The sequence below is a fragment of the Halichoerus grypus genome, chromosome 8 (assembly GCF_964656455.1).
Source record: "Halichoerus grypus chromosome 8, mHalGry1.hap1.1, whole genome shotgun sequence".
Lineage (NCBI taxonomy): Eukaryota > Metazoa > Chordata > Mammalia > Carnivora > Phocidae > Halichoerus > Halichoerus grypus.
Window position 1 is genome coordinate 150901271 of NC_135719.1, and position 21727 is coordinate 150922997.

At 65.6% G+C, this 21727-nt stretch overlaps 1 protein-coding gene and 1 long non-coding RNA gene across 5 annotated transcripts; one reads left to right on the plus strand and one right to left on the minus strand.

Moving 5' to 3' along the window:
* Nucleotides 1-3671: 3671 nt before the first annotated feature.
* On the minus strand, nt 3672-11061 carry NUDT14 (nudix hydrolase 14). Of its 3 annotated transcripts, XR_004924018.2 has the most exons (6): nt 10878-11061; nt 7903-7946; nt 7218-7282; nt 6817-7054; nt 4167-4326; nt 3847-3987 (listed from the first exon to the last, which is right to left on the minus strand). XR_004924018.2 is itself a non-coding variant. In XM_036113554.2 (5 exons), exons 1-5 carry the CDS (start codon nt 10956-10958, stop codon nt 3747-3749), a joined length of 669 nt encoding a protein of 222 aa, XP_035969447.1. In that variant the 5' UTR covers nt 10959-11052; the 3' UTR covers nt 3672-3746. The 3 variants fall into 3 exon arrangements, 2 of the variants coding, with proteins under 2 accessions (XP_035969447.1, XP_077910432.1); XM_036113554.2 differs by lacking the exon at nt 4167-4326 and having other exon boundaries at nt 3672-3987; nt 10878-11052; XM_078054306.1 differs by lacking the exons at nt 4167-4326; nt 7903-7946 and having other exon boundaries at nt 3672-3987; nt 7218-7248; nt 10878-11052.
* Nucleotides 11062-11662: 601 nt separating this feature from the next.
* On the plus strand, nt 11663-17628 carry LOC118549301 (uncharacterized). 2 transcript variants are annotated; one of them, XR_004924026.2, is made up of 2 exons: nt 11663-16556; nt 17434-17628. It is a non-coding gene; the product is annotated as an uncharacterized LOC118549301 (long non-coding RNA). The 2 variants fall into 2 exon arrangements; XR_013440856.1 differs by lacking the exon at nt 11663-16556 and adding an exon at nt 16795-17211.
* Nucleotides 17629-21727: the final 4099 nt, after the last annotated feature.

The window sequence follows — 21727 nt, forward strand, 5'->3', positions numbered from 1 at the left end:
GCTCTGCTTCGCGGGCCCATCGCTCCCTACCTGAGCCCCTCTGTCTGCTGGGATGAGGGAGCAGGACACAAGCCAGGCCTGCCACACTCAGCGACCCCCGCCAAATAAGGGAATGCAAGCTGTGTTCAGAGCCTTCCAGTTACTGCTGGCCGGGAAGGGGGGGTCACTGTGGGGATGCTTCCTTCTCTCTGCCCCGGCCCAGAAGCACGCACCCATGTACTGCAGCCCCCAAGACAAGTGAGGAGACCCCCCACACACACACTCACACACACACACACATGCACAGCTCCAGGGGATCAGGGCTCCATCCTGGTCCATGCCCACCGCCCCACTATCCAGGGAAGCCCTGGGTGCCTCTGCCCAGCATTCAGCCAAGTGGTGAACCCCTGGGGGGTGCCCTGGTCTAGGGGTGAACAGAGATAGAACGACAAACTGTAAGGGTGAGGCCGACAGGGCAAACTGCGCAGGGGGCCTGCTAAGACCCAAAGGCAGGCGAGGGTCAGCCGGGTGAGGAGCTGGGAACGGCACATGCAAAGGCCCCGGGGTGAGGAAGCCTGACCCCCATGAAGGCCTGTGAGAAGGACACAGTGGCAGAGGCCGAGCGGGTCAGGGGCCTAGGTGAGGCTTCTGGTGGTAGTGGGTGCCGGGCTGCACTGGGCCTCTCCACTGGTCTTCACGCTAAGACCAAGGGAAGCACGGAGAGCAGCTAGCCGGGTTGCGCTGCCCGGTGGTGACTTACATTCTCACAGAGATCCCTGGCTGCGGAGCAGGAGCAGCAGAGGGCGAGGGCAGGGCCACAGTGCAAGTGAGAGGGGACAGTGACCGGGCCAGGGCCTGGCAGCAGAGGGCCCGAGCAGGGGGAATTCCTGGCAAAGTGAGAGGCGGGATCCAGAGAACAACCCCCCGGTGTGCCCCTCCCTCAGCCACCTCTGCAGCTTCCTGCCCGTGGCCACAGCTTGGGAGGGAAGGACAGCCCAGAGACTTGCTGTGCGGCCAGCTCCAGAAGCTGCTGCGTTTCAGCAATGGCTCTCTCCCCGCCCAGAGCTGTCTCAGCTTGGAGGCACCCGTGAGGGATGCTCACTCCATCTCGAGATTCAGGCTCAGCCTATCCAAGGATGCAGCCTCCCCGGGGCCCTTCCTGAGGGCCAGCCCTGCCTCGGGGATGCAGAGAGCCCCCACCTGCCCTGCAAAGCTAGGGAGACAATGGCCTGGCCTCATCTGCCTCCCCCCAGACCTCGTGGGAGCAGGACGGGGGTCCTCCCGGCCCAGAGCAGCTGGGTGAGAATCAGGGCAGTACCAGGGGGCCAGCAGACCCAGGACACCTGTTGGGGGCTGGCTCCCAGGGGGCCACCCAGCAGGGCATGGAAGCCCCCTCCCACTCACTGTCCCCTTTCCCTCCTGTTCCCTAGGAGCCACAGCCCAGACTGAATACCCAGGAGAGGGTCAAGTCAGGAAGGTGGCCACTTCAGGCAAGGGGTAGGCCTTGGGGGCTGCGGGTAGATGGGCAAGTCCTCCCCTTTGGGGTCCCCCCATAGGGATTTCTGCAGCCCTTGGGCTGGAGGGCTGGGGATCTGATGGGGTCGGGGCTCCTGCTTTGGGCCAGGCCGCCCTGCCTCTTCCAGGAAGACCTTGTCCCTGCTCTGGGACCCACTGGGTCACAACACGTGTCTCCCACCCAGCTCCACCTGCCCCCTAGCCTGGGGGCTCCCTCCCTGAGCTCCCCAGTAAGAGGGGTTCTCAGGCGCGTTCCGAGGTGGGTGCGCCACTTGTGCCCAAGGCGTACGTGGGGTGGAGGCCCCCGCGCTGGCAGCGGGCCTTCAGGACCAGGCTGGGGTGCAGGCTGCCCGGAGTTCGGACAGAGCCGGCTTGGCTCAGGAGTGAGCTGCGCTTCCGCCCGCGTTCTGTGCTGCTAAATATAGCCGCAGGGAGGGGAGTTTCCGGTTACAGCCCCCCCCCCCCCAAGCCCCCGGTGCCGGGAAATCGATGCCAGCTCCATTAGGCCCAGCAGCAGTGCCTGCTGACCTGTCCGGCCAGGCCGCAGAGCAGCCTGGGGGGGCTGGGCTGCACCCACATCCAGGGGCTCTGTCCCTCGCCCCCCACCCTGCCAGTTCGGAGCCTCCAGCTTGCTCCCCACAGCACAGGGAGCCGCCGGCGCCACCCATTCCTGCCAGAGGCCGATCTGAGGCCGTGGGCAATGCCCGCAGGCCCGCCAAGAAGGACAGTGGAGCGCTAGAGGTGGGCACCAGGCAGGCGGCGAGGGAGGGAGCCAGGGTGGGGTGGTTCTAGGCTGGGCAGTGAGCTGTTCTCCAGATGCACTGCAGCCCCGCTGGGCTCCTCCAGACAGGGTGGAGCGGGGCTGCCCAGGACCCCACTGCCGCCCAGCCCTGCCAGCCCCTCGGGCACGGCCTCCGCGGGGCAGCCTCCGTCGCTGCCAGGGGCTGTCTGCACCGTGCCGGTCCCAACTGGGCTGAGCCCCCCAAGCACTCCCCAGGCCAGCAGGAGGGACGGACCCTCCATGCATGCTCAGGAAAAAACACCTGCCTGCATGGGGTCAGCCTGGGGCCAGGGCAGGGGGATTACAGGGGGACAGGTGGACCTCAGCCCAAGTGAGGCGCCCCCACCTGGCAACGGGGTCTCAGTGAGAGCCAAAGGCATGGTCTTGCTCAGCATCTTCCACCACGACGGCCTGAGGCCCAGTCCCAGGGGACACGGCGGCTCAGGGCACTAAGTGAGGTTTGCAGCACAGCTCCTGGCCACTCCAGTCCCCACCTGCCTGTGACGGCAACAGCCCCTGGACACCTTGCCCTCTCCAAACCGCCCCAAACCCATCACCCACAGCATGGCCCATGGGGCTGGCCGCAGGACTTGGAGGGCTCAGGGGAAGGGTCAGGCTGGCCCTCCCTCCAGGAGCTTCCCAGCCCTCAGGCCAGGCCCCCATCCTGCAAAGGCCCGAGACTGCGGCATACTCTCCACAATGGGCTCCAGTCCACCCATTACCTGTGGAGGCCTTACTGGGTGTGTAGCTGAGTGGGCACCGGGCCCTCCTGTGACCCCAAGTGTTTAAGGGCCACAGACGCAGGCGAGTGTGCAGGGCAGGGGTCCTTCTGGGCTCGCAGGCCCACACGCAGGCTGGCACAAACTCCCAGCGGCCCAGGGGTGCAGGGGCTACTGGGGGCACGAGACCCAGATCCAGAGCAGCTCTGGCTTCGGGCTCCCAGAGAGGGGCTCTAGCTCAGCCCCGGAGCTGGGAGCGTGTGCCCTCCGGAACGCACAGCCCGCACTTCCGTCCCCACCCCCGCCTCCTGAGGGCTGGCTCAGCCGCCACTACCACGGCCATACGGCCACCCTGTGGCCCACCACGCAGTCCTCCTCGAGTGCTTGCCCGGCCGAGCCCCCATCCCCACCTCCCCTGCCCTGGGAGGTGGCCTGGCCTGGCACCATCCTCCCTGTCTCTCCCCAGGCCCCCACCTAAGGCCTGACCTTAGCCCTCTGCCCACCACCAGCTGCCCACAGCCGTCCCTTCCCTGCCTGCAGCCAGAGGCTTCTCAGTGGAGCTGAGAGGCTCTCATGGAGAGCCCACCCTCCCCCAGGGCCCATCTGGGAAAGATCCACTGTCCCTCCACCTCCCCCAGCCCACCCCTGGTCACAGCTCGGAGCCAGTGGACACAGGCTGGAGCCACACGAGCCTTTATTTGATCTGTAGGGCGAGTGGCCAGAACCAGCCTTGATCTTGAGCCCCTGGAGTCTCACTGGGGACCCAGGCCAGGGGCCACACAGCTGAAGAACCATGAGATGCCAAAGATGACGCCGAGGGTCTTGGGGACATCCGGGTCATCCGCGAAGGCCTGGGCACCATCCAGGGGCAGGTGCACCACCTCAATGAGCTCGCCCTCCTCTGCCAGGCCTCCGCCCGGGCCGCCCCGCTGGGCATCTGTCACTTCTGCGTAGAACATAGTCTGGCTGGAGCCAGTGAGTCCCACACCAGACCTACGGGTTGAGACAGCATCTCTTGAGCCACCCACGCAGGCCTCACGGGCCACCCCTGCCCCTTCCAGCCCTCCTTCTAGCCACTCCTGCCAGGGAGACCCGTCTGGCAGGCAGGACTCCGGGATACACCGCCCTGCGTCCCCCGCCAGATTCCCACCACCCTCAAGTGTGGCAGAAACCTGGCAACATGCTGGCTATCACTTCTGTGATTCTTATGTCACGTGGCAAAGGTGGAAGACTTCTGCGCGTGTAACTGAGGGCTTTAATCAGTTGACTTCCAGTTCATTGAGAGATTATCTTGGTGGGCCTGACCTAATTAGGTGAGCTCTTCGGTGAAGGCTTAGACGACAGAGATGGAGGAAATCAGAGAGGCACCATCCTGCGAGCCTTGTAGACGAAGCAAGCTGCCATGGGTGGGGGCCACGTGGTCCAGGCCTGCCAGTGGCCTCAGGGAACGGACGGTAGTCCCCGGCCAACAGCCACACAGCCACAGGGAGCTGGATTCTGCCACAACCGCGTGAGCTGGAAAGGGGACCCTGAGACCCAGATGAGCCCACGGCCCCGGCCGATGCCCTGACTGTACTATGGCCAGCCCATGAGCACTGGCCTGTTCCCAGGAGGCAGACTGCGGACCCACAGCTACTGTGAGGTTGTCAAGGGGGGTTGACCAAAGCCGTTAGATCTCTGCGGTGTGGGTCCGCAGCACCCTCGTGCAGGTCGCGGCCCCTCTGCCCACGGGAGCCCCTCAGCCAGGGCCTCCCTCCCCAGCACGGACCGTGGCCTACACCCAGGGCTCCAGGCTGGCCGGAAGCGAGGACCCACCTGGCAACCGTGTGGCCCGGCCTGTGACAGCCCCCAATGCCAGCCCCCCGGGACGCCACTTCCAGGTTGGGGAGGGCTTGTGCTGAGGCAGCCGGGGCGTGGAGGGGTGAGAGGGAGTCCCCTCCCTCGGTGGCTGGTGGCCACCAGGAAGGGGACAGGCACCCAGTGGCAGCGCCGTGGCCCAGAGTGGCAGCAGCGGAAGGCCGGCGTGGGCAGCCGGGATGGGACGTCTGTGAGGACAGGGCAGTGGCAGGCCCGTCTACATCCTGGGACCGGAGGGGAGAGTCAAGCACAAGCGTGCAGGGGGAGAGGAGGACCAGAGGGTGTCTGAGGCCAGCCAGAGACCTGCAGGGTGGAGGCTGCTCTTGCAAGCGGCCCAGCACACAGGGGGGCTTCCGTGCCCCACTCCCCAGGAGGGGAGCCCCATCCAGACGGGCCTCACCCAGCTGCTTCCTCCACCCCCAGCCGCTTATCTGCCACAGTCCCTCCTGACGGCCTGTTTCCGGCGGGGGCCACGGCCCGCGCCTTTGATGGAAGCGCCAGTCTGTGGGGCTTCCAGGCCCAGTTTCCGCCGGCGCGTGAAGGAGACGGGCACAGCCTCCGACCCGGAGCAAGAAGACTATGCGCAGCCCCATCGTCTGCTGGGCGATCGCAGAGGAATGCCTGGGCCTTGTCACCTGTGACCGGCAGGTGAGTGGCCTGGCTCTCGCTCTGTCTGTCCAGCCCCCAGCAGAGCCCCAGGCACAGCTGCCCTGACCTCTACTCCAGCCCCTTCAGTCCTGCCTCCCCACAGCCACATCTCGTCTGCAAAATGCAAGTCTTCACAAGCTGCTTGCTGCCCAGAGTCCTCCCGGCTCCCCAGCACCCTCGGGATCAGGCTATAGCCCTGATATAGCTTGTGGAACCGCCACGGCGGGGGTTGTTCATCCACGTGCCCCAGAGCAAGGGAGGCGGTGTAGCCCCTCTGCCAGGACTCCGCCCAGGCTCACCTCATCCAGGGTCCCCCGCCCTGCCAGGGTGCCTCCCGCTGGCTCAACCCCGGCCCCAGATCAGGACCCTCAGATGCTCCTGGCCCCCAGCACCAAGGACACCTGCAGACAGCAGGCCTGCCCCTCAGACCAAGATGCTCAACCACTTGGCACCTATGTTGAACGTGGGGGCTCCAAGCCCAGGCTCCTCTCCTTCCTCGGCCTGGAGGTCCGCTCCAGCCCCCCAGCCCCCAGGCCAGGGAGACACCCTGACAAAGCCCTTGGGCTGCTGAGGCAGAGGACCTGGGCCCAACGCTGAGTGGCCCCTGCACTGGGCTGCGAAGCAGAGCTCCCCACCACCCCCCTCCCCTCTAGAGAAGGCTGTCGGGGTCCATGCTCAGTGTCATGGTGGGGGGTGTCCTCCTGCTCCCACACTTCACCAGGCTCAGGGACCCATGACAGCATCGCTGGGGCAGGGGATGCAGGGGCTTCACCCCAGTGTCCCGTCCCGTCCCATCCTGGAAGGACAGCCGCATGGGGAAGGTGGTGGGGGACACCCGGCTTCGGTGGGGGCAGGCCCTGAAGTCTAGGCTCCAGGCCACACCCCTTCCCCTCCCCAGCCACGCAGGAGCCCCTGCCCCCCAGCCTCATTCCTGAGCCGCCGTGTGACAGCAGATCTGTGACTCACCCCCACCCCCGGCGACCGGTGCTTAATCCCACAGGAAGTAGAGGCATCTGCCAGCAGCAGCTGGGCCCAGAGCCGGCCCCACACAGCCCCACACAGCTAGGGGCCGAAGGGTGGGGGCTCGCATGCTCCAGAACTGCCCCCAAGAGCCCTGGGTTCCGGCCTGGAGCACAATCTGAGGTGGTTCTGCCCAACCTTCCCCCGACACCATGTTGAAAAACAAGGAGGAACTGCCCTGCTTGCATGCCCCTGGGGACGGGGCGCTCACTGCCTCCCAGCCTGTCCCATCCCCCAGGTGGTGCCGACAAGATGCCCTTCCCCAGCTTTGCAGGCCTGCGGCCCAACCCCACTCACTTGTAGGTGGCGACCCGGCGCAGGTCGGAGGGAGCCAGGCGGTAGCCACACTCCTCCCAAGCCTCCGTGCAGGCCACTTCCTCCAGCGAGAGCCCGGGCTGGTCCACAAGGCCCGCACACAGCTCGTGTGTCACCCCTGCCGAGCCAGGCAGTGCCACCTGCAGCTCCTGGGGTCCATCCTGGTCCACAGCTGCCAGGGACCCTGGGAAATGGCGTTCCACCTCGCCCACGTACACGGCTGGTTGGGGAAGGGCGGACCACGGTCACAGCCACGTAGTGGACGCCAGACCCCCTCACTGGGCTTTGGTTCCCACTGGAGCCCCCACCCCACACTGACATTCTGACCCCAGGGCCCCAGGGGCCTCTCCCCTCGCCCCACAGCCCATGCCCACAGGCCTCACCTGGCCGGAACTGCTTCACCAACACCAGGCTCTGCTGGGAAGAGTTGAACATGAGAATGGCCACACTGTAGGGGGGTGGATGGAGCTCAGCACAGAAGCAATTCCTCACCTCACCTCCCCCAGGCCCCTGGCTCCCAGCCCCCTGGCTCCCAGCATGCTCAGCCCATCTCCTCTCCCCAGCAGTCTGGGAAAACTGGTCCCTTACTCAGATGGGGAGACTGAGGCCCAGGCAGGGCCAGAGCGTGCCAGGGTCCCACAGTCAGGCCAGGACGCAGGCCTACTGTATTCCGCCTGGCAGAACGGGGGCACGGGGGTGGGGAAGGACATGCTGGGCAGCTGGGCAGTCGGGGGTGGCAGCAGCTGAGGCCGGCTGACTGACGGGACATGTGGTCCCTGCTGGCCGGCTGCCTACCAGCCACACTCCTCGCGCCTCACTGCCGTCTAGCCCACACCCCTGATGCTCAGGGCAGGACGAGGGCACCCAGATGGCCTCTTCCAGGTCCGAGAGGGCCCGCGGGCCACTACGGTCCAGGCGGCCCGAGCCGGGAGCAAGAGGGCACACCCAGAGAACATGAGGGGTGCAGCAAGGCAGAGACAGGGGGCGGCTCCCTGCCCCTGGACCCCAGTGTCCCAGCAGGCATCAGCCTGGGGCTTCCCCAGCAGCCAGGCCAGGCTGGGCTCTCACCTGTCATGTGTCTTCATGAAGTCCCATGACTTCTGAGTGCCATTCTGAAAGAGGCAGGCCAGCGGTCAGGGGTCAGGGGGAGCCAGAGGGCGGACGGCATGTGTGCAAGTGCCCTGGGAAGCTGGGCAGGCCAGACAGACCCCCTGCACCGGTCCGTGCCCGGGCGGCCCCCTCAAGGCCTGGGCCCATCAAGAGCGGGGAGCTGCAGCGGGTTGGGGAGGGAGGTCAAAGCCAGCCTGATGCTCTCCAGGGGTGGGGCCGAAAACCAGAGCACATGGTGGAAAGGCAGCTGCCACCTGGCACAGGCTGAGTTCAGGGAGCTGCAGAGACGTACACTGTCACCAAGTGTAGGCAGGGCCGAGAGGGGCATGGGGGAGGAGCAGTATGGGGTGTGGGTGGAGGTGAGCAGAGATCAGGTTTTCAGTGTCGAAGCTCCCTCAGGCCAATAGACAGGGCAGACAGGAAGGCGGGAGGGGCAGGCCGGCCTCCTGAGGACACCAGCACCGGGAGCAGCTGGGGCGGGAGCGCCCCAGCTAGGCGGGGGGACCCCCCTGCCGGACATGGTGATGTGGTGATGGTGACTGGACGCGGCCCGGCTTCTGTCCCGGGCTGTCTCTCGTGCATCCTGTCACCCTGCTGTTCTGCCGCTTGTGTCCATCATCCTGCTCCCAAGCCTGGGCACCACCCCCCGACGGGCTCGCAGGGCTCCAGGCAGCAATCAGTGAATGAAGGAAGCAGTGCGAGGCAGCGGCTGGACCAGGCCCACTGGGGGAGCCAGAAGAGGCATTCGTGGGGTTCCAACAGGCAGGGTGTATGAGGGGCCCAGAATCCTGCCAGCTGGCTACCACTAGGCAAGGCGGGCTCCCATCCTTGGGGCTAGGGTGGACATGGACAGCGGCCACTGCCTCCTCCCCAAGGGGTCTCTGCCAGTGCGGCTGGACCCAGGGCCCTGGGGCTCTGCCCTGTGGCTGCCCCTCGCCGGTGTCCTTAGCCCATCTGCCCTCAGCCATTGGGTCAGCCCTAAGGCACTGCAGAGCCGCAGGCCCTGCCCTTGGGGCTCTGTCCAGGCCTTGAAGTGGACATGGACCTGAGCACCAGAAACACAGAACGTGCAGCCGGGCTGCAGAAGAGGGAGGACTTCCTGGAAGAGGTGACGCCGTACCAGGCCCCACAGAAGTGAGGGAAGGGCATTCCAAGCAGAGGGGCTTCACAGGCAGAGGCCCACATGCTGGTCCAAGGGGAGCTGGGCGAGTGGGTTTGAGCTCTCCTGGAGGAGTGGCAGGGGCCTTTGTTTCAAGGGGATGGTCAGGCTGCCTGGGAGGCCATCGGGAGGCAGCACCCCCAGGAGGCAAGCCCGGGCCTGCCTGCCATCACCCCAGGGCCGGCCACCCACCCAGGACGCACTCCAGAGCAGGCCTGCCCCCCCACCCCAGGCCTGCCAACACCTGCTGTGCCTCTGCCGCCCTCGGGGTAAGTGGCACCTGGTGCAAGTCTCGGGGACCCTCCCAGCTCAAGATCACAATGTCTGTCAGACCCTTCGGTCCAGCCAAGACAGGATGCAAGGGACGGGCCAGAGAGTCCCAGTGAGGCCTAGCCAGCCCTGCCACAGGACCCCCGGACCAGCTAGGTGGGTGTAGGCCCGGTTAATCTTCCGGGGGGGCCGGGTGACCTGCCTTTGGTCTGTCCGGCCACCACGTCTCTCCGGGCCAAGGATGGCTGCAGATGCCCCCTCCCCGCCGGTGGCATGCACGGCCCAGCCCCACGTCCCACAGCCCCTGAAGGAACGCTGCCTTGGCTCCCCAGCCCGTGCCCACCACCGCCTCCCACCAGCCCTGGCTCCGCTCCGGTCACCACAGCCATCAGCGGAGCCGCACTGACAGGCTTCACCTCGGGGAGACAGAACGGCGGCCGTAGGCCACACAGCAAGTGTGTGCCTGGACCACCTGTGCCTACCCACTGCCCACCCCACCGCAGCCCCAGCTCCTTGGTGGCATCAGGCATCCCCACCCAAAGTCAACGCCAAGGAGAAGAACAGAGGCCTCCATGCCCCCACACTGTCCCTCAACTGACCCCCTGCTTCTGCCCCGGGCCAGCACTGCCAACCAGGGCCCATCCCAGGGACATGATGCCCCTGTCCCCCTGGAGCCAACAGGGCTCCACAGACAGGGCGAGCAAGGGCTGGAGGCTAAGAAGGCTTCCCCGGGCTGGCGACAGGAAGGGCCGGCAAGCCGACAGGGAGCTGCCAGCCCAGGGCGGCCGGAAAGAGGAGCACGGAACACCTGGACCACCTGTCTCGGCGGCGAGGCGGGAGGGCAGTCCTCATCTGGAAGGCCCGGAGACACTCCAACAGCGGGCAAGCAGAAGGTGGGGCGCCCAAACCCCAGAACTGGTTCTCACTCGCCCAACAAACACTTCTCGTGAACTCGCTATATGGACGGTACTCTGGGCGTCAGGGCGGTCCTGCTCTCGTTGGGGACGGGGGGGGGGGGGGGGGGGGGGGGCAGAGGGGAGGGTTGCCCGGGGTGCAGCCTGCCTGCACCCCTGCGAGGTGGGGGCTCTGAGGAGGTGCCCTCGGAAGGGAGCCCACCTGGAGAGGCTCCCCAGGGCTCCGCCAGATCCCTCTCCTGCCTCCTCACGCCACAACCCTACGCTCCGCTGCCGCTGCCGAGAATGAAGACCACCGCCTCCAGGAAGCTTTCCCTGACCCCCGGGGCGCCCCATAGGTCCCCCTGCAAAAAGTGCCGGGGCCCGGCAAAGCCTCCTCGGAGGGATGGTCGTCCCCAGAGCTGCCCCGACTCGGGCGCTCACCAGGTCTGGGAAGCGGACCCGACCCGGACCCGCACGCGGAGCTGGGGGCGCTCCACGAGGGAGGGGGCGGGGCGGGGGCGGGCCCCAGGCTGTGGGCGGGGCTCGGCGGGGCCGGGGCTGCGGGGGGGGGCGGCCGCGGAGGGCGCGCGCGGGCGGGGCGGGCTCACCTGGCGGTAGTGCAGCGTGAACGGCCGCAGGTAGGGCGAGGCTGCGCAGCGGCCCAGGGCCGCCCCCTCGATGCGCTCCATGGCAGCGCGCAGGGCAGCCCGGCCCGGGGCGGACGCGGGCAGAGTCCGCACCGGCCTCGGGCTGCCGGGCGCGTGACCCGGCTCTGGGCATGCCCAGTGCGCGCGGGGCGGGGCGGCGCGGGGCGGGGCGGGAGGGCGCGGGGCGGGGCGGGAGGGCGCGGGGGCGGGCTGGGGCGGGGCGGGCCGGGCGCGCGGGCAGCACCTGCCGGGTCCGCGCGCAGGTGGGGCGCTCCCGGCTCCGCCCCCACGTGTGAGCGGAGTGGGGGGCTAGCCGGTGGACCCCGGCTGCGGGGGGCGTCCAGCGGGGTGTGCGGGCTGGCGGGCGCGGGCGTGGCTGGAGGGGACCCGCCGGACAAGCGGTGGCGCGTGCTCGAGGGACTTGGGACTTCGCGGTCCAGCCCCGGCGGGAGGAGCCGAGCGGCTGTCCCACCCCACCCCGGTTGACCGCGGCCCTGAGATTAGGTGATGCGGGGGCGAGGTCAGGCCCCAGGGGAGGAGAAGCTGGGCCCTGAAGGGAGCCTCCGGTCGGCGGTCGCGGCTGCCCGGTGGAGCCTGCAAGAGGAGGAAGGAAGGGGCTGCAGGGCCACTGCGCGGGCGGTGGTGGGGGACAGTGCAGACACCTCCGGGGAGCCTGATGGCCGCGGAAACAGCAGCCCTGGAAGGAGGGGGAGGCTGGAGAGCCCGGGAAGGGGGCGGGACCAGGGCCGGGGCAGAGAGCCAGGCCCTCCGCTCGGGATTCCTGGGAGGAACTGCCCACCTGCCCCACTTGGGAGGAGCTGCCGCTCCCAGTCTCTGGAGCTGCGCCCCCTTCACCTCTGGGGCCTGCTGCTCTTCCCACCCTGAGGAAGGCCCACCCTGCCGACACCCCTCCCTAGCTGTGAAGAGGCCCCAACAGCTGGACTCCTTCCTTGGGTGTGGATCTGAGGACCCCTTCCAAATGCAGCCGCTGCCTCCCCGGGGGCTGCTAAGAACGTGGGGTAGGAGAGCTGAGCCCTGCACCTGCTCTCTGGACTATGGCCCCACAGCTAATAGCCAGGCGGGACTGGCCACCTGGCCTTGAAGCTGATTCCCATGTCTCCTTATCTATTGCTGTGTAGTGTAATGAGGCGCCCCAAAATGTCGTGGCTCGAAGCACCCATTTGTTGCTAAGTGTCTGGGTGCATGGAAGGCCCTGGTTCAGCTGGGCAGCTCTGCCGTGGGGTTTCTCTGCACTTGTGGTCAGGGGGCCGCAGGGGCTGAAATCTTCAGGAGGCTCCGCGGGCTTGCACGTGCAGGACAGCTTCATTGCCCCGTGTCTGGCAGCTCAGCTGGGCGGCCGGAGCAGCGGGGCTGGCTGGCCATCCCCCCGCGCGGGTCCCTTCTGTGCGGCATGGCGGTCTTAGAGCAGTGGGGTGCTCCCCCAGCACAGGGTCACCAGGCCAGACGTCCCGCGACGCACCTCACATGTCAGGCAGCGCTCCTTCGCTGCATCCTGTGTCAGAAGGCAGGTCTTGGGGCTGCGCGAGGGAGGAGGCTTCACGGGGTTCTGGAGCCCGGGGAAAGCACGGTTCCTGGGGGTTGCTGTCCAAGAGTCGCCATCACACCGTCCAATAAACCTAGGGGTTTATGCTTCCCAGCCTTCGCCGGCCGCCCCGTGTCCTACGCACCGGAGAGACACACACCAGGGCCCAGCGCCCCAGCAGCCGGGCGGGCGTCTCCTCCACTCGCAGAGCCCCGGCCCGGGCAGAGGAGGAGCTGCGGGGAGCCAGGAGCACCTGGGAAGAAGCGGCAGCCTCTGCACCCCGCATTGTTTTCCTTGCAGCGGAGGGAAAGTAACATTTTCGTAATGCAAGCAGAGGTGGCTGGTGGTGTCCCTTCAAGCTATCCGCAAGGTGCTGCCCCTAGGGGAAAGGGTCTGGCCATTCCTCCAAAAGGTAGCCGTCGAGTTGCCGTGTGATCCACTAGGTACCTTCCCAGGGCTGCACCCAGGACTGGAGAGTGGACTCAGCCGGCGGGTCAGCTGTGCGGTCGAGCCATATCATTCAGCCACAAAAAGTAACAAAATTCAGATAATTCAGACACAAGAACGTTCCATGCTGACCATGGCCACCCAGCCCATCTCCCCACGTTCCCCTCCGTCCAGGACGTGGCCAGCGCAGCCTCACTGTGGGCTTGGAGTCAGGATCCCGGGGCGTGGGCAGGTCTCTCGGGTGAGGTGTGAGTACGGGCATTTCTCTGGAGTGCCTACCGCACACCCGGGGGCCTGGAAGAGGGACTGGGACAAGTACCCCGCGCCCATGCAGGAGGGGGCCAGGCTGCGGGATGGTCTAGCCAAGGAGCCGACGTCCCAGAGACCTAGAGGACGAGGAAGGGCCAGGGCCAGCGGACTGAGCTGGCATGGAGACCCTGCGTCCACACCCCGCACCGCAGAGACCTACAACCGCAAACGTGATGGCTGAAGACCGCTTAGATGTATCATCCTGCAGCTCTGGGGGCAGGAGTCCGACACAGGCCTCCCTGGGCTAGGACCAGGCCGCATGCTGCGTTCCTTCCGGAGGCTCCAGGACAGAACCCGTCCTGGCCTTTTCCAGCTCCTAGAGGTGCCCACACACCTGGGCTCTCTCCCTGACGCTGCTCCCATCATCACATCTCCTCCTCCTCCTCATAAGGACGCTTGTGATGACCTCGGGCACATCCCAATAACCCAGGCTTATCTCCCCATCTCACGTCTGTGCCCCGTGAGGTTCCACAGCAGCAGGTCTGGGGGTCAGGATGGGGGCCCAGGGGCACCACAGCCGGGAAGGACCCTGTGTCGGGGGGGGCCTGGGACCGCTCAGTGCCGCTGGAACGCGAGAGGGACCCGCTCCTCTGCCGTGGGCAGGCGCTGGTGGGACCCCTGGGAGGCTTCTGCTGGCCGCTACCTCCCTTCTCTGGGTAGGAGCTGGGGCCACCTCCTGAGGCCAGGATGGGAGGGAGGGTGGCTGCACGGCAGTCCCCACAGGGCAGGCTGGGAGTCCTGATGGCCTGGCCAGCAGGGCTTCCTCGTGGACCAGGCTGGGCCCTGGCTCCCCCCAAGGTTCAGCCTTCTCCCAGTGGGGGCGGTGGGCAGCCGTGGGTCCAGAGAGGTGAGGATACTGGTCAGGGGTCGTGATATGAGAGACTCCGGGGATGGAGGGCAGTGCCCGCGGGAAGGGCCAGAGGGGCGGCAGGGCAGCGGGAACGGTGAAGTCAGGGCTGGGCGTGGAAAGCAGGCGCAGAACTCATGTCTGGAGCTGATGTCTCTGCTCATTCTCTCCGTGTGTCTGTGCTCATGTCCTGCCTCTTGATTATGGGTTGAAGGCGTCTTCCCCTGGCCGTGCGATCCGTGTGATGCCTTGGTCAGGACAGGCTCAGCCGCAGGCAGCCAGGAGGCCCCCGAAGGAGCTCACGCCGCACGGGGCTGACCGTGTCACGGGAGCAGCCTGGAAGGAGGAGGCCCCAGAGCCGTCCCCTGAGTGCTCCACCATGCACAGCACGTCAGCCCCGCTCGCCCGCACGGTCACAGGGTGGCTACCGTGGCCCCGGCATTGCCTACAGACCCAGTGGCATCAGGAAAGGGGAGCGGTTTTGCAACTGGGAGGAAACGCTTGCCCGGAAGGCCCCATTGGGAGGTCCAGTGACCATTCTCCTGGAAGGTCTGGGCCAGGGCGCGCACTGCCGTCCCCGACACATACCGCGGAGGGTGAGGAGGAGGTGAGGTGGCCTGGAGTGGATGCACTCCCTCAGCCCCACAGCCTGGAGGGAGAACTCAGCCGTCGTTGGCTTCCCGCGTGGAAGTGCGCACGCACGGCCCCCTCTTCCTCTCCCAGGGTGTCCAGCTCAGGGCCGTGCTGTCTCAGTGCTGCGTGAGAGTGGGCACTTGGTAGCCGTTAAGAAGTGCACCCTGCTTACATTTCCTTCCACACCTGATCCTCTGGTTTCATCATCGCGTCTTGTTCCTTCTTTCATGATGGCTCGCTTTACCCGTCCGTGTGGCTGGGCCGTGGGCGCCCAGGCATTTGGTGGAACATGACTCCGCCGTTTCCGGATGAGATGGGCATCTGACTCCGTGAACCGAGTAAAGCAGATGCCGGCCCGGTGTGGGTGGGCCTCGTCCGATCAGTCGGGGGTGCGAACAGAACATCAAGGCGGAGAGAGAATCCGCTGGTCCAGCTGGGACACGGGCCTGCTCGGCCTGGGGGCTCAGAGTGGAGCCCACGGCTGGCTCTCCTGGGTCTGCAGCTCGCCGCCCACCGGTTGGGGACCTCGCGGCCTGCACCGGGTGACCGGTCCCTTAGAGCGACTTTTATGTGCACACACGTGTGTGTCTGTCCACTTCTCTGGAGAACGCAGGTCAGCACGCCTGGTCGTCCTGCAATGGGTGTTCCGTGGCAGCCGCCCCACGCTGGTGCCCCTTCTCCAGGACCCAGGGGGCCCTGTCTTCCGTCCCAGTGTCACTGACCCCTACCTTCCTCTTCCCTGGTCCTTGTCCTCATTTTGCTGGCCTTCCCCGTCTGAGAAGTGTCTCCTGAAAGCCGACTGGTTGGGACCCTCTCCTGATGGGGGTCTGACCAGGTGGCCCATCCTGGCTTGGCCACAGGGCTGCCCGTGGCTTCTGGTGTCGTCGTAACGGCTGGGCCAATCCCTGACCCTCTGTGTCCCTCAGGCCGTGTCCGGGTCCTGAAATTCCGTCATGTCCCAGTCAGTGACCCTGTCAGTCCGCAGGTGTGTCCGTGTGTCCCTGCGCCTGGCATCCCCTTCTCCTTCTGCTGTCTCCGAGGCGGTCCACATGCCCCGTCCGGTTCCCTTTAACGCAGGGCCGCGGGGGGCTCGTGTGCATCTGGGCAGGTGTGTTCTTCATGGGGAACCACAGGGCGGGTGTCCGGCCCGCCCCCGGGGGGCCCGGGTTTTAGGATCCAGGTCTTTTCTCCAGAGGGGAGACCTCCGGCCTCTGGCCTGAGCCTCGCAGACGGAACGCCGCGGAGCCGGCCTGCGGTTCTCAGCTCGGGTTCCCCAGAGAACCCCAGAGCCGCAGAGGGCCGGCCACTCCGGCTTCGCCTCTGGCCTCTGCCAGCTCCCGTGCCCACACCGCCCCGTGTCCCTGCTGCACTTGGAGCCACGTCCTCATATCCGATTGTACATTCCGCCCCTTTGCTTTGCTTTGCTTTTTCTTTTTCCCTCTTCAAAAGCAACCTCTTTATCATTAAGCTTCACTCTTCCATACACGTGTTAGAACCATGTGGTAAGACAACAGCAGGAAGTTGAATCGGAACGGGCGCTGGGTCTGCCGATCACCTGGGAGAAGCTCGGGCCTCGGAGGCTCGCCGCGCGCCCAGAGCCGGCCTCCGCCTGCGTTCAGATCTGCCGGCCTCGGGGCTGTCTCCAGAAGAGCCGCGTGCCTCTCTGCGGGCGGCCGCCCCCACGCCCCGCGCTGTCCCCCTGCTGTGTGGACGCTACCCTACTCCGTGTCCTGCTGCATTAGCGCCGTGGGAAGGCGCACCGCTGGTTTTCAGATGGTTCCGAGTGACATGTGTTGTGCGTGCAGAAGAGCAGAAAAGATCGGTTTGAAGAAAAACAGTGGAATAGACATGCAGGAGCCAGGTATGAAATAGCACATTTTTGGTAGCCTGGCTGCTGCTGGGGGGACTGCCCCTCCCCAAGTCACCTCCTGCAGACCCTGTGGACTGTCCCCTCCCCTTTAGCCTTTGGCGTATGTCCCCAGGCTGCATCCTCTTTTGTTTTGACCAAGGGCTCAGCTGAAGGCCCCAGGAGGAGAGAGGCTGCAGAGCCTCAGGGGCCGGGTCTGGCCTCAGCCTCCCTGAGGGTTCAGGAGCCGCTGGGGCCATCAGGGGGCGGGGACACGGATGATCTAGGGGCACCAGGCCCCCACAGCCAGGGCGTTAGGCAGGCCCTGCGCTTCTGCTTCTAACCCCGCTGGGGTCCTCCTGCCCTCCAGCGCGGGTCAGGCGCGTGTCAGGGCAGGCGCTCCTGGGGAAGCCTCGTCCTCAGCTGTCCGATCTGAACGGCCAAGCCTCACCGGACACAGCTGTCCTGCAGACCTCTCCCCCCACTCCCCCAGGGGCTCCCTTGCTCCAGCTCCTGCGTGGGGCTGCGGCCGGCTCTCTGGCTCGGTTTACGCTCTCGTTGTAACAGAGCAGGTCCTCCCGGAGCTCGAGAGAGCGCCTGGCAGATACAGCGTGGCTCCTGGCGCGTCCGAAGATGTCTGTCCCTTCGCGCTCAGTGATGGCTGGGCTGGGTATGGAATGCTAGGGCAGAGACACTTTCGGTGGCACGGGGGGGGGGGTGGGGCATGGCTTCGTTCCCTGCCTGCCTCCTGCGTGGCCGCTTCCACGTCTGAAGGCGTCCTGAGGCCTCTTTGGGGACCCAAAACATTTTGATTTGGAGAACGCCCCATTTGTACTAGAAAACAATGTGCCTCCCTCTATCTATTGCATTCTCCAAATCCACATCTTTGCAGGCAGATGCTGGAGCTGTCCACGGGCAGAGAGGAGCTGGAGCGGGTCACTGGCCATCTGTGGCTTTCTGTCTTCTGAAGCTATGTTTTTGGTTGCATATATGTTATGTTTTTCTGATCTGCTAGTCATCTCACAAGTACTAGCATTCCTCTTTGTCCTTCGTGATGCTATTACTTTAAAATGGTTATAATGGTCAACTGTGTGTTAGGTCTATTTTACTACATAAAAAAATACAGTAAGACAAGAACCAGAGACCACGCACCTCCCAACAGGAGAACGCACTGCTGAGCGACGCTGCCGCGCTGACCCAGCCCGCACTCAACAGCTGGTCCAGGGCAGACGTGGGCAGGGGCAAGTGCAAGACAATCGGGTTTCTTCCAGCGGGAGGGAGAACGTGAGGATACGGAGGCTCGAGACGCACATCAGGCAGTTACCGCGCGTGGGCCGTGTGCGGGCCCTCATCAGACCAGGCGTCCCAGAGCCTGGAACCCTGACTGGGCACCCGTGTGCCGATGGCCTTAGTCACTTTCTGGGAAACAGTCTCTTAGCGGCACAGACTGAATTATGAAGCGATACCTAGGGTTTGCTTCAGAGCAAGCCGGTGGGAGCAGGCCTGTGGGGGGGTGAGGAGGAAAGGTGGGGGCTGGAGGCAGGAAGGATGGAGGAGTGGGTTCTGCATGACCCGCGGTGGCGAGAGAGATGGGGGTGCGCGGGGACACGTCACCGAACACCATGCCCCCTGCCCCCTGTGCCCCCTGAAGGCCCTCTCCACCTGAGTCCTACGTCTGTAATTTCGGCAAATCCTTGGACTTTGTTTGCCTGAAGATTCCCCTTCTCCAGTTTGTCCTTCAGGGAAGCCCGATCGTGCTGTCCCTCCTCCCCCCATGTCTACCCGGACAGGGCTGCCCACTCGGCATCCCTCCCTGTTCCAGGAGGAGCCTTGCCGTGACCTCTCCTGGTTCCTTCTCCTCCGGAGACACCTCCCCAGGCCCATGTTTCAGCGTCGCGGGGATCCGTGCCTCCGCTGGGTTCTGTCTGAGCCTGGGGCTCCCGCCTCTGGTCTGTCTGTCTGCCCTGCCCAGAACCTCCGGGCCGCGGTGCTCCTTTCTTCTCTCAAGCTGGGCTCCTCCTTGGCCTGGCCACCCTGCCCCCGCCACGGAGTTTGCTCAGCTGGGACTGAGTGCTTGGGGCCAGAGGCTGGGGCCTCATCCTACTCACGAGGCCGCTCCCCCACCCCTAAGGCCCGACACCCACCCCGGGCCTGCCCTCCTGGCTGCACGGCTCCCTACACACTCAGCCTAAGCCCCTGCCCATCTCCCACTGCTCCCGCCTCTAACCTGGGGCTCCTGCACCCCCAGGCTCCCAGGCTCCTCACAGGGTCCTGCAGGATGTGAGGAGTGGGCCACGCAGCCCTGGCTGGCACTTCTCAGGGGCTCGTGGCAGATGAGCTGAGATGTAAGCAACACCCCCACCCCTTTACCCCACGTTACCCCATGTACCCCATGTGGGACTTGATGTTGGCCCAAGGGCAGCAGTGGGGCAGACTGGCAGGGGGTGGGGTCATGTGAGGGCAGCCTGCCCCTCCACTGCCCCCGGGGGCCCACCTGACCCTGTCCCCCAGCTGTGGCAGGGTCTCCCCAGAACAGCAGGGCTCATGCAGGCCAGAGCCAAGCTGACCCGGGGGCAGGACAGCAGGCCCTGGCCAGGTCTCGAAGGCTGCGGGGGCGCAGCGTGGGTTTGGGGTGGCCCTCCTGGCGAGAGGGAGGCAGGGTTGGGGTGGAGCCCAGGCAGGACCCCAAGGCCTACAGGCAGACAGAGGGCACATGGGTGGCGTGTGGAGCCCTGGCCCTGACCTCACTCGGGCCCCAACAAAGTGCAGACCCGGGCTCCTGGGACACACACTGCCCCGTGGGCGCGCCCACATCTCCCCGAGGCTGGTGGCTGCACGGTGGCCCCACATTCCCAGCCTCAGGCGCCCCTGGGTCTCGAAGGGAAACAGTCCGGCCAGGAGCCCCTAGAACGCACAAGCCGCATCTCGGCCCGAGCCCACCCGGAAAGCACGGAAAACGCGATCCGGGGAACAATGCCCTTCGTGTGACAGACTTTCCCCTCTGTGGGAGAAAATAGAGTCTAATAGAATGGCGATTTCCTGCATTTGTGCCTGGGCCCGAGGGGTGATTCACACAGAGACCTCCCACAAAGAGGAGCCTCTAGCCAAGTCTGCTCGGCCTGGGTGCTGTGGAGCCCCACCCCTCGGCCCCCCCAGGCGGGCAAGGCCCGCCAGCCAGCCATCCTCCGGGCTTCAGCCCGCCCCCAGCTGCCGGCACGTGCACGAGGGTTGGAGCTAGACAGGCAGCCACAGGGCTGGGAGATGCCGCGGGGGGCTTCCCAGAGGAGGGAGACCCGGGCGGAGGGCTAACAGCTGTGCGGGAGCCAGGCACCGGGGGCGTGAGGAGAGCTTCTTGGGGGACAGCGGGTCCCTGCTCCCGAGCAGTGAGGGACGGGGTGCCTGTGGGCCATGGTGAGGACGGGGCAGAGGGGGGCAGGGTCGAGGGGGGCACGGGGATGGCACGGCCTGGGCCTCCTTCCGCATTCTGGGTGAGGGGGTGGGGTGGCCTGGGGGGCAGCCCTGGACATGGGGAAGCTGAGCAGTGCTGGCCCGCGAGGCCCACCATGCAGGGGCCGAAGCTGAAGGTGCCACTGGTCCTGGGCAGCATGCCGTCCTGAAGGGCCCAGGCAGTCAGACCCGGACCCTAGGGGATGTCGGACCTGCTCGGAGGCCGGGGAGAGTCCCTCGTGGTAGCAGGAGGATCCCGAGGGCACCCCCTGGGGTCTTTCCTTTATGGAGAAGCGGTGTGAGGGCAGGACCTTGGGGCAGGAGATTTGACCCCTGTACCCCCGCAGGGGGAGGGGTACGACCGGGCGGCCAAGTGCAGGGCGGCCAGGACAGACACTGGGCCAGGCTCACACTGAATTGTTCTCCTTCGGAAACGCGATAAGGATGCTGACCTTCTCCATCCACCTCTACCCCTGACAGAGGCCGCAGGCTCTTCAGAGTCCTTCGCTGTGACCTTCCAGCGCTGATGTGTTCTGCAGGGCACTCAGCCTGTCAGGCCATCTCCTGACCATATGTATGTTTTTATTTTTATTTAATTTATTTTTTAAATTTTATTTATTTATTTGAGACAGGGAGAGAGCGCACAAGCAGGGGGAGGGGCAGAGGGAGAAGCAGACTCCCCGTTGAGCGGGGAGCCCGATGCGGGGCTCGATCCCAGGACCCCAGGACATGACCTGAGTCGAAGGCAGACGCTTCACCGACTGAGCCACTCAGGCGCCCCCATATGTATATTTTTAAAGATATATTTATTTTGAGAGAGAGAGAGTGCACAGGGGGTGGGGAGGGCAGAGGCAGAGGGAGAGAGAGAATCTCAAGCAGAGTCCCTGCTGAGCACAGAGCCTGACCCAGGGCTCGATCTCACGACCCTGAGATGATGACCTGAGCCAAAATCCAGAGTCGGACGCTCAACCGACTGCACCACCCAGGTGCCCCTGATTATATTTTAACCTTTCTGTAGTCCCCAGGGTCGAAGGCCCCATGTGACCTCGAGGAGCCCAGCCACTACCCCCAGCCCACCGCCCCTCCCTCTGGACGCTCACCTCTTGGTCTTCCTGGGCAAGGCCCTTGAGAACCACCCTCTTGCCTTCTCCTGAGGCTTTTGCCATGCCCACACCAAGACCCACCGTGGCCAGACCACTCCTCCCCTGGAGTTCTGGGGTCCTCCCCGGGCACAACTTTCTTCCATCCCCTGCCCTTCCCCTTTGGGGCCCCCACAGTACAGAGATGGTGGGACTGACCACCTTGCTTTGGGTGACACACAATCCTTTTCCTTGAGCATCCCTGACACCTGTGTGGAACTGGCTCACGTGGCCACATGGGCCAGGCTCCTCTTGGAAATCCTGCTGCGCAGCCTGGCGGATGCCCTCTGGACCACATGGCATTGGCTACTCCCAGCCAGTGCGGAGCCATGGAGCGCACGGAGGGGGCGCTCTGGGGGCAGGCACCCTGTGTGGGGTCTGGGGCTCTCCCCACCCCTCTGGCCCAATCCCCTTTGTCGCTCACAGCCCTGTCTCCCTAGACTTACTTGGCATTGGCCTTTCGGATGAGTTCAAGTTCAAGCCGCTCCCAGAACTTGTGACCTCCGGCTGCTAAGGCCAAGGCACCAGGGTGGCAGGGCTCCCCTCTCTCCCTGGTGGGTGCCCTTGGTAAATGCCCGCTGCCCTTTGTAAAACGCCTAC

What these genes read in the sequence shown, in the direction of transcription:
- NUDT14 (XM_036113554.2), bottom strand. Translation starts at nt 10,958, where the DNA reads ATGGAGCGCATCGAGGGGGCGGCCCTGGGCCGCTGCGCAGCCTCGCCC. An exon ending in TCACGCTGCACTACCGCCAG is followed by an intron (nt 7,947 to 10,877) that starts GTGAGCCCGCCC and finishes TGCCTCTTTCAG; the next exon opens with AATGGCACTCAGAAGTCATG. An exon ending in TTCATGAAGACACATGACAG is followed by an intron (nt 7,283 to 7,902) that starts GTGAGAGCCCAG and finishes ACCCCCCTACAG; the next exon opens with TGTGGCCATTCTCATGTTCA.